Source organism: Chiloscyllium plagiosum, unplaced genomic scaffold, assembly GCF_037043375.1.
Source record: "Chiloscyllium plagiosum isolate Xiang-an unplaced genomic scaffold, Cpla_swu_hap1 HiC_scaffold_33, whole genome shotgun sequence".
NCBI classification, from domain to species: Eukaryota; Metazoa; Chordata; class Chondrichthyes; order Orectolobiformes; family Hemiscylliidae; genus Chiloscyllium; species Chiloscyllium plagiosum.
Window position 1 is genome coordinate 24,776,089 of NW_028270171.1, and position 12,010 is coordinate 24,788,098.

At 40.8% G+C, this 12,010-nt stretch overlaps 1 protein-coding gene across 5 annotated transcripts in view; it reads right to left on the bottom strand.

The window, feature by feature from the left end:
• Positions 1-12,010, bottom strand: part of hmgxb4a (HMG box domain containing 4a) — a 50,706-nt gene that overhangs the window by 20,777 nt on the left and 17,919 nt on the right. For all 5 annotated transcript variants that reach the window (XM_043679943.2, XM_043679940.2, XM_043679942.2 and 2 more), the window contains 2 exons: positions 8,635-9,593; positions 2,346-2,424 (listed from right to left, as the gene is read on the bottom strand). In XM_043679943.2, the coding sequence (XP_043535878.1) occupies positions 2,346-2,424; positions 8,635-9,593 (1,038 nt within the window). The remainder of the gene's footprint in view (positions 1-2,345; positions 2,425-8,634; positions 9,594-12,010) is intronic.

Sequence of the window (12,010 nt, forward strand, 5' to 3'; positions counted from 1 at the left end):
AGATAACGATCAGCAATGATTCCAATTTACATTTAATCATAATGACATAACTGAGCAGACACTGCTTTGCTGATTTATTGAAGCAGGAGACTGATGATTAAGTTCACCGTAGTGTACCAATTCTCAACTTGGGATGCTCCAATAAAGTCAAAACCAATAAATTAAGGAACAATGTCAACGTCTCTGCAATCAGAGTTTTCCTTTATGATCTCAGCTTTCTTTATTCTCAAATTATAATTTTATTGCTCAAATTCTGGTCTATTTTTGCTGGATCAGTATTCCATCCAGTTTAATTTAGAATTAAACAACAGTTTCAGTATAAAGTGCAGCATTAAGCAAGCAGTCTGTATTAATGAGACACAAAGCAGGAATGTGATGCTGGCTGCACTTCATTTCTAATGTGCCTCGTCAGTGCATTATCATGTTGGATGGTAATTTTGTCTGGATTTCCGATATCAATGGAGGCTGACCACCCTCCAGCAGCTCTCCATTTATATCCTCCACATCTTAACATATTCAATTTGAAGATAGCCTAAACAGAGCACAAAATAATCATGTAATTATAACATAAAGCAGCACAGGTGGTCATTCAATGCATCACATACATCACAAAAGAAAAGCCAGTCATGTAATCCTAATCTCTGCCTTTCCTCTATGTTCTTCTAAAAGGTTTTTTTAAAAATTGGTACCAGCAACTTCCTAGGCAAAACAAAATGATCCAAACCTTCCCGTTGGTTGTTGATCTTAAATTAAAGCCTTCCACTCCTGAAGAGTCTTTCCCTACTTTTTTGAAACTCAATTCTGACATCAAATCCAAGGCAAATGCTTCTTGAGTTCAGATTCAACGTTAACTAAAATGCTGAAGTGCAAGCTGGAAGGCATAAGGCAAGCTCACATTTGCAACTAAGAATCTGTTCCCCATGCTAAGAAATTTTTATTTCATTCCCCATGGGCAGCAAGCAACTCTCTAAAATTCTGGAGAAATTTGATTCATGTACAAATTGTTTGCAAACTTTACAATAAGATGATATGGGGATCCCTTTATACAGGCAGGATATCTCCTCTTACTGGATTGAACCTGCAGTAACATGATTTTCTGTTGTCCCTTTCTGTAACAAATGGGAATTTGTACCATACGTCCCGGAGGCAATGTAAATGACATGCTGCTGGTCTTGCTGATTCTTAACATAATTTTGCATATATGCAAACCTCTCCACTGGTTGAATGTGATTCACATATTCCCCACTCTGCCCCCAAAGCACCACAACAATTCATTCACATCTGGAGCCTGTGTGTATTCGTCTAAGATGATGTCAAGCATGGGCCTTCCTTATTGCATTCACTACCAAATCACATTTTGTATAGTAACTATCAGTGGATTAATTGAAACAACTGGCTGAGATTTGCCAACCAGGGACACCAGAGATTAGATTAGATTAAATAATTTACAGTGTGGAAACAGGCCCTTCGGCCCAACAAGTCCACACCGACCCGCCGAAGCGCAGCCCACCCAGACCCATTCCCCTACATTTACCCCTTCACCTAACACTACGGGCAATTTAGCATGGCCAATTCACCTGACCTGCACATTTTTGGACTGTGGGAGGAAACCGGAGCACTCGGAGGAAACCCACGCAGACACGGGGAGAACGTGCAAACTCCACACAGTCAGTCGCCTGAGGCGGGAATTGAACCCGGGTCTCTGGCGCTGTGAGGCAGCAGTGCTAACCACTGTGCCACCCATTTTTTTTAAACAAACATCCCAGCCCCGTTTACCAGCATTTTTTTTTAAATGGGGTACACATGGCCGATTGAGGATGCACATGGTTCTCAAAGAAAATTCTCATTCACAGCAAACATGGTTGATGTATCATTAAGGTTTTGAAAGAGACAACAGGGCTAATATAACTGGCAGAACAACCAGAGTGACAGAGGAAAACAGTGAATGAAATTGCTTAAAATAATCTGGCCTTAAAGAATGATGAAGGCACCATCAACAGGAACTGGATAAGTATTTTAAGGAGACTTTTTGTTTTTAAAAACAAAGCTTTGGAGAAAGGGCACAAGCACAATGGCGTAATGGTCTCCTTTGTGCTGGAACATTCTATTATTTTATATATTGAAAGATAAATTGGTGATCTCAGCAATTTGAGCAGCTGTCAGTCACCTATTCTGGAGAAAAGAAAAATATTCCTAAATGATCTCTTAACTAGTTAAGGGCATTAGAGACAAGTGCCTGTCCCAATTTCTCCAGTTTCCAACATCAGGCACAAATACCATGAGAGTCCCTCGTCCTAAGCAAACAAACACGCTGGCAACATGTATATGCAAAAAGAGACTTTCACCTATTCCTGGATGTTCAGCAACAATATTAATCCTGTACTCCTTGCAAAAGAGCTGATAAGCAGACATATTCTTCTTTTTCTGTAAGAAATACAAAAATATAATTGCAAAAGTGACTCCCAATCACTTTGGTATCTGTGCCAGCATCAAGCTATACAAACTGCTGCTTTGCAATGATAAATTTCAACATGTAGACAGGTTAATTGTGTTTTTTTTTCTAATCAATTCTTTCCAATGATCATCTGTGACAAACATGTTGGAGAATGATGACGTTATACAATGATACATACAGTCATAGAATTATATGGCATGGAAACTCATCCATGTCAACCAGGTTTCCCAAACTAAACTAGTTCCAAGTGCCTGCTTTTGGCCCACATCCCTTGAGAACGTCCCTATTGATGTACCTGTCCAAATGCCTTTTAAATATTGTACCTGAACCTGCCTCTACCACTTCCTCTGGTCACTCATTCTGTAGGAATGCAGGAAAGATGCCCCTCAGGTCTCTTTTAAATCTTTGTCCTCTCAACTTAACCTATGCCCTATAATTTTGGACTCCCCTATCCTGGGACCTTTACTATTCACCTTATCCAACCTCTCATGATTTTATAAACCTCTATAAGGTCACCCCTCAACCTCCTATACTTCCCTTTGTTGGATGTCCTACTGCAGCATCAAATATTCTCAGGTCAGTTGTTGGATATGGAGTAAAGTTCCATTCACAAAGCTGCAACAACATATTTTAGGATCATTATGAAGAAGTTATTTGTTGGCATGTTTTTGCTGATAGCTGCTTTTTGTTTCAAAGGTAAATTTGCAATTGCATCCTGGGCTGCGGCTCACATTAGATGGAAGAGTAAAAGTAATGATCAAATAAAATCAGTACAGTTAGCACCTTTGGGCTCCCACTGATGGAACAGACTGCATCCAGATACAATAACAAGATACTGCAAACTTAGAACATCTGAAACATAGAAAATGCTGGAAATACTCAGCAGGTCTGAGATACTACCAGAACTACTGAGTAAGTCCTGCATCCTGCTGGGCACACGCCATTATGAACCACAAAGTAATAACAGCTTAGAACTTTGCAGCACAAGGGAGCTGCTGAACTCGAAAGAAATATCCAGCCTCCTGCAGCTAACGTCATGAAGGATATTAGCATGGCAATTGCTGATTCAAGCACCTATAACTCATTCCAGCATTGGTACACATAATGCCATGTCCAGTTCCCTAAACTCAACACCCCAAAATTCTCTCCTGAGTCTCTCTTCATATGGCCCCTTAAAGTCCACCTTTGTGACCAGGCTTTTGGTCACCAGAGCCAAAAATCTCATGATGTGGTGTAAAATTTTATTTGACAATGTTTCTGCAAAGCTTTCCTATTTTAAACATTCTACATATAAGGAATTGCTTAACCAAAACAGTACCAATCAAAATAATAAAACCAAAGTACTGAACCTTACACAATAATCTAACATATCTGTTCATAATAAAACCACCAGTGGTTTTAACCTGTATAAAATAATTAACCATTAGGATAAGTAGCTAACATGGAATGAAAGAGAAGTCAGCAAACATCAGATAAGATTGGTGATATTTGAAGTCAACCTGTAGGAACCAACTATGTTGTTGCACCTTTAGTAGTCAACGTTAGTGCTGAAAAGAGAGGTGTTACTGAAACCTTTCCTCTTTATTTAGCAGGATAAATGCAAGAATGCCAAATTCAACCCAAAAGAACAACTCATACTAGAAGTGACAACAGTGCTGATTGGTTGGCAAATCAGTAACATTCATAAAATGGCTCATTTAGAGTCATAGAGATGTATAGCATGGAAACAGACCCTTCGGTCCAACTCGTCCATGCCGACCAGATATTCCAACCCAATCTAATCCCATCTGCCAGCACCCAGCACATAAGCCTTCAAACCTTTCCTATTCATATACCCATCCAGATGCCTTTTAAATGTTGCAATTGTACTAGCCTCCACCACTTCCTCTGGCAGCTCATTCCACACACGTACCGCCCTCTGCGTGAAAAAGTTGCCACTTAGGTCTCTTTTATATCTTTCCCCCTCACCTTAAACCTATGCCCTCTAGTTCTGAACTTCCAAACCCCAAGGAAAAGACCTTGTCTATTTCCCCTATCCATGCCCCTCATGATTTTATAAACCTCTATAAAGGTCACCCCTCAGCCTCCGACGCTCCAGGGAAAACAGCCCCAGCCTATTCAACTTCTCCCTATAGCTCAAATCCTCCAACCCTGCTAACATCCTTGTAAATCTTTTCTGAACCCTTCCAAGTTTCACAACATCTTTCCGATAAGGAGACGACCAGAATTGCACACAATATTCCAACAGTGGCCTAACCAATGTCCTGTACAGCCGCAACATGACCTCCCAACTCCTGTACTCAATACTCTGACCAATAAAGGAAAGCATACCAAACGCCTTCTTCACTATCCTATCTACCTGCGACTCCACTTTCAAGGAGCTATGAACCTGCACTCCAAGGTCTCTTCGTTCAGCGGCACGGTAGCACATTGGTTAGCACTGCTACTTCACAGTGCCAGAGACCTGGGTTCAATTCCTGCCTCAGGCAACTGTCTGTGTGGAGTTTGCACATTCTCCCAGTGTCTGCGTGGGTTTCCTCCGGGTGCTCCAGTTTCCTCCCACAGTCCAAAAATGTGCAGGTGAGGTGAAGTGGCCATGGGAAATTGCTTGTAGTGTTAGGTGAAGGGGTAAATATAGGGGAATGGGTCTGGGTGGGTTGCTTTTCAGAGAGTCGGTGTGGACTTGTTGGGCCGAAGGGCCTGTTTCTACACTGTAGGGAATCTAATCTAATCTACACATAACATTTGCTAGAAGTGACGTTCATTCATACACAGGAACATGTTCCTTGTAAAAGAATAAACTTTTTCAAGCTTTTTTGAGTTACCCAGGACCTTGGTGAGCCAAAGATTCTCCATTGCTTTCCCCAGAGGCATCTGCCTTAGTCAGTTCGGGTCGACTTGCCAACTAATCAGCATCCTTTCCTCCTGGAGCATAAATTGTTGTGATTGCTAGAAATTTGACATTCTTATCACGTCTTTCTCTTCAGCAATAGTCAGCTGTTACTTTATATAAAGGGTTTTCCTAATTAAATACTTGGGAAACCTTCTCATCACCCTAAATGCCTACATCTTCCCCTTTTCCATTGCTACCGCTCTATCCCCAGCACAACAATTTTGCAGCCACAGCCTCCCTGCATGATCTCCACTGCAAACTTCCCTCCTTTCCAGTGAAGAGTGGGGGAGTTTGTAGTCCTGGTGAAAGGTAGAAAAGACAGGAATGACTGAGGCCGTAGATGATGTGAACACTGTCTGCATATTTTAATTTTTATGGCTCTTTGTAGAATAAAATATGACTGCGTGAGAGAGGGTACAAGCAGTTTTGATTTGGTAAGATGAAGTTCATGAAGAATGTAAGATTGGAGAATGGCAAATGAAGCATTAAAATAATTAAGCCAGTAAGACATAGGCATGGGCATGATATGGATGCAGCAACAAGCAGACTGAGGAAGGGAGGGCTGATTGTTGTGAGATGGTCTTAAGTTTATCAAGGTTGAGAATAGTCCAATTCAGCCTGAGTCAGAGGCCAGGAAGAATTGGGGTTTGGAGTGTGGAGTTGTTGGAGGAATGGAGTTTGCATCAAAAGGTGAAGGTGATGATTCTGGTGTTCATTTGAGAAGGACAAAATTGCATTTAAGACCATAAGACATGGGAGTGGAAGTAAGGCCATTCGGCCCATCGAGTCCACTCCGCCATTCAATCATGGCTGATGCGCATTTCAGCTCCACTTACCAGCGTTCTCCCCGTAGCCCTTAATTCCTCTAGACAACAAGAATCTATCAATCTCAGCCTTGAAGACATTTAGCGTCCCGGCTTCCACTGCACTCCGTGGCAATGAATTCCACAGGCCCACCACACTCTGGCTGAAGAAATGTCTCCGCATTTCTGTTCTGAAATGACCCCCTCTAATTCTAAGGCTGTGTCCACGGGTCCTAGTCTCCTCGTTTAACTGAAACAATTTCCTAGCATCCACCTTTTCCAAGCCATGTATTATTTTGTACGTCTCTATTAAGTCTACCCTTAATCTTCTAAACTCCAACGAATACAATCCCAGTATCCTCAGCCGTTCCTCATATGTTAGACCTATCATTCCAGGGATCATCCGTGTGAATCTCCGCTGGACACGTTCCAGTGCCAGTATGTCCTTCCTGAGGTGTGGGGACCAAAACTGGACACAGTACTCCAAATGGGGCCTAACCAGAGCTTTATATAGTCTTAGTAGTACATCTCTGCTTTTATATTCCAACCCTCTTGAGATAAGAGACAACATTGCATTCGCTTTCTTAATCACGGACTCAACCTGCATGTTTACCTTGTAGCTTTTTTTTTAAATCTCTTCAGGAGACTGAGATCACTACACAGACAAATAAATTTTTCAAAGACTCACCCAAGGATGGATGTCAGACAAGCTGCCTTAGAGGAGAGGTGTTCTTAAAATGTGAATACAATTTATTTCAAATCCCAACATTTAAAAGTCACATTTCCTAAACCCTTACTACAAAGAAAATGATAAAAAGAAAACCAGACAGAATCACTCAGACAATTTTTTAAAAACTATGCAATAACTGATAACATTGCCAAATGCATCATCCTTATCCGATTTTATATTTTTGATACCATTATAATTTTGTCCAGACTCATTCTCCTCACAGAAAACCAATGCTTCAAACTTGCTAGAGTGGATTATTTACTCTGAACATTCCTACCCTGACTTTTTCTACTTTGCTTTCTAACTTCTTTCCTCTACTATTGGCATAGCAAGGCAACCACCTTCTGAAACTTAAGAAACCCTATTTTGCCTATCTACTATGGTAGATTGTTCACAACCCAGATGGAAAAACCCAGCATGTCTGGGAGCATCTGCGGAGGGAAAGCTTATGTTTGTTTAGATTAGCTACAACTCTACCTCAAATTTTGAAGACTTAAGTTCAAGTTATTTTGGGTTTCTCCCATGTCTGATAGACAAAAACATGATGCATTTACATTCACCAAAATTACAAGAAAAGCTACAACCAAAAACAGTCACATCATAATCTTCACTCGAAGGTAGGCTTTCTGCTCCGAATGTTTTAGTGGATCAGCAATGCAATTAAACTGGCAACATTTATTGCTCAAGCTCACATGTAGTTGCTGGAGCAAGGTTTCTTGGTCTTCAGACCCAAGGGAATGTGACTCTGCTTGCTGTACTAATAAAAGATCCATTTGACCAATTCAAAGATTGCAAACTAGATCCCTCATGAGCTTTTCTGTGGTGGACTGCATTTTATCTGAATACATTAAATAGTATACAGCATTGTACCATAGAGATGACTACTATTTTCTATATTACAACAGTGGCTAAACTTCAAAAATACTTAATTGAGATTGCCATAAAGCAGTCTTGGACACCCTAAGTTTGTGAAAGGCACTTCTAAATACCAATCTTCCTTTCCTTACATGCAATCACTTTTAATATGACAGTCACTGATGTGACAATATCCAGCTTTAAGAGGTTATTTTGTTCTTTTTTTTAAAAGAGAGCTTTTAAGGCAGAGGTATTGGGCAGTGTACCAGAGCCACTACAATAGAACAATAGAAGCAGCCTGAATGGGTGTGGTCAAGCTCCCACAGAATCAAGATTATTAGTTTTTAGTTTTCAGCAGTTGCTGTTGAGATCTTGAAGTAGAATCTATTTTTTCCCTTTTTTTAGTTATGGTCAAAAGCTGGGAGTTCTCTTCCCGCTATTGGAGTTGTACGTGAGACAATTTGTTTTCTAAATTTGCCTTTGCCAAAGGTGTGTTTAAGGGATGTTACTATAGTGGACCAGTTACTTTGTATTAGTTATAGCATCTATTATTCTGTGAAGTTTTCCAATAGGAGTTAGATTATTTCAATTCCTGCTTTCTTTTGTTTTAACTATAGCGGATGAATAAAGTGTGCTTTGCTTTAAATCTGGCAGTTTAACTAATTGAATTGCATCAGGAATGCAACACCTTAAATTTATCTTTAAAGTAAGAAAAAATTAGGGGCAAGACATACTTCTGAATATTTTGAGGGGATTTGGTCTGGTCCATAACACTGGGATAAGAAATTGCTGCTATAAGAGCAACAAAACAGACCAAATTGCGACCATCAATTTAATTCCTCTAATTTAATATTCAATATCAAGAGAAATTCCAAGCATTGGTTCAGAATAACCTCACCTTTTCTGGTTTCTCAACTTTTTCTTTATCTTTTTCCTCCTTTTTCTTCTTTTTCTCACTCTGTCCTTCCATGTGGAATATGGAAGGTGGGGGCACATTAATTGCATAAGGTGTGCTAACAGTCGACTGCGTTGGGTAGCAGCACTTGGTCGTTGCTAATATCTTCACAGGGGAATGAGCATGCAACTTCTTTGATTTGGAGTGTTTCTTCTCTCTGTGTTTCTCCTTGTCCTTCTTTTTTTTGCTCTTCTTGTCTTTTTTCTTCTTCTTTTTCATTTCGCGGAAGGAGTCATCGATGACCAGTTCTCCCGCCTCTAGCTCACCACCAGAGGACGATGCCGTCTCCAGCGCCTCAAGGCCTGAGAGGTCACACTCTGAGAGGTTGCCAGCACGGACTTCACTGTAAAAACGTGTCTCAGAATCAAAGCTCTCACTGGTTCGAGATTCTGACCTGTGCTTTTTGCGAACAACCGTTTTTGGCAGGCCTTGGGCCTCGAGGGCAGAGTGGAATGTGGCATGATCCTGCTCCCTGCTCATCTTCTTTGATGATTTCTTAAGGCTTGATGATGTGGCAAAGTTGAATGCTTCATCATCTGTGCCCGATTTGTCCTTAGGCGAGAGGAGGAGCTTCATTTTTAAACCTTCTGCCTCACGCACCGTCACAGTGTCTGTATTTACAAAAATTGGCTTCATTTTTTTCGCCTTATGCAAGTCCCCTTCTTCAGGGGTTTCCTCATGCTCTGCACTACTGGTCTTCTTCTTATGCTCCTTCCTGATCTCAGGGTATAAAGGAGGATAGGATGGTGAGCTAAAAGCAGCAAGCGATTTCTCAGGTTTCTTGGAAGGTTTTGGAGCTGTTGATATGGGTGAAGTGATGGCCTTGAGAAGACCCATGGCGGTGTCAGCCTGATGACCCTCAGACTTCTTTTTCTTTTTCACAGGTTCCATCGGTGACAATTCTACATTCGCACAGAAAACAGAAAACAGTGAATGGCTTTGCAACACAATTTCACAGAAACTTAGGAATGCTGAACATGCTGGGCGCCGTCCTCCAGAAAAGAGAAGACTGCAGGATGACTGTAAAGTCTTTAAAATTATGAAAGGATTCAGTAGGGTAACTATAGACATGATCCCACTTGTGAGGGGAGTCTAAAACAAGAGGGTATAAATATAGGGAAAATACTAAAAAAATCCAGTGGAGAATTTAGGAGAAACTAAATTTTCCCAGTCAGCACTTAAGAACATAAGAATTAGAAGCAGGAAAAGGCAATTCAGCCCCTCAATTCTGCTCTTTCATTCAGTACAATTACAGCTGATCTCACCTTAGCTTGAACTCCACTTTCCTGCCTGTTCCCCATGACTCTTCAACCTGTTTCTGATTAAACATTTGTACTCATTAAACTTACTCAATGCCCTGGCACCTACCACACGCGATGCTGAATGCCACACATTCATGACCCTTTGAGAGGGGTAATTTCTCTTCACCTTTAATTCTATTACACCTTTTCCTAAAATTATGAACTCTCATTTTCAGATTGGCCCACAAGAGGAAACATCTTATATCTAATTTGTCAATCACTTTTAGCATTTTATATATCTCGGTTAGACCACAAAACTTGCCACCTCATGGAGTAGTTAAGGTGAATAGCATCAATGCTTTGTATGGGAAGGTAGATAAGGAAATGAAGAACAAACTGGGTGATTATGCTAATGGAGTTAATCAAGTGGAATGGCAGGAGGCCTGGATAAATTATGAACATGGCATTGACTAGCTGGGTCAAAGAAATCCTGTTCTATACTGCAGGCTGGTGATTCTCAAACTTACAGTCTGTTAACACTTTCCAAGAGTTAGCAATGAAGTGTCCCCACCGCTGAGTTTTAAAGATTCCAGGCCTCCATGTCAAAAAGTACGACCATGCCACTTATTGTGAACTTTGATTCCTCCACCCAGCACCCACAATTCCAGATTCTTCCCCTTCCCTCTAAATACTCTCTCCGTAGACTATTACTCCATGGTCCAGCTCCCTTTCCACACTGCCGTATCTGAACTCCTGCCCAAGATAAACTCAGCAGTAAAAAGCAGGCACACATACCTCACTGGTACATGGCAACAAATATCTGCATACTCTAAAGCATTATTAAGAAATACTACTTACACCCAGAACTTTGCAGCAGTATTATATAGGGCTATTTAGGATGGGCAATAAATGCTGGCCTACCAGCAATGCCCAAATTCTTTGGAAGAATTGTTTAAGAAGTAATGTGGATATAGAAGTGTCCGTGATTATAACAGATTTGGAGGAGCCAATGTTGGACTGGGGTATACAAAGTTAAAGTCACACGACACCAGGTTATAGTCCAACAGGTTTGTTTGGAAGCACTAGCTTTTGGAGAGCTGCTCCTTCATCAGGTGGTTATCCACTTGAAGGAGCAGTGCTCTGAAAGCTAGTGCTTCCAAATAAACCTGTTGGACTATAAGCTGGTGTTATGTGATTTTCAACTATGAATATAACTCTTTGAAAGTGAAATCTTCACCCAGAAAGGTTTGGGGACCTCCATTCTGTGAGTGAGAACAATGCCCTCATTCATACCACGAGCTGAAGACATTTCAGATTATCCAATCAATCGTTTTCATCGCACTATTTTCCCCAACTCCAAACATTTTCCTCACTGCTCTTCTGAAAACACTAACTCATTGGAGGATATCAGATCTATCAGCACTGGTCACCCATCAGTACCTCATCTGGTCACAATATCATTTCAATGTTTATTACAGGACAAGGTGAAATTCGCCCTCTTCTGATGCCAGTACAATAGTATTGGACCCCTTTTGATGACCAATTCTGGCACCATTGCCACAACCCAAAGCACCACCAGTTCCATTTGGAACAAAACTCAGTTAACTATTTGGTACTATATCCAATAACCTCGATGCTTACACAGTATTTACAACGTAGAAGCATGTCACTTATACCAACAAGTACATGCTGAAGTACATGTTCCTCATAAACCTCCTTCCATTCACCTTTGTCAGGATGGGGGTTAAATGAACACGTACTGATCTCACATTTTCTGAATGTATCTACATTATTTGCCTCAACTATTCCACTGAGTAGTGAGGTCCACATTCTTTCAGTAAAGAAATCTCTCGTGAATTTCCTATTGGACTTACTGGTGACTCAATTCTGACCTTGTCTGCACATGGCAACATCCTCCTTATGTACACCTTATCAAAGCCTTCCATAATCTTAAAAGATCATTATCAAATCATCCCTCAGTCTTCTCTCCACACTGAAGGTTCGAGCAATCATAGCTGTTGATTTTCCCATACTCCATCATTGAGTCTGAACCTTGAGGAATCCAAGTATGACCTTCA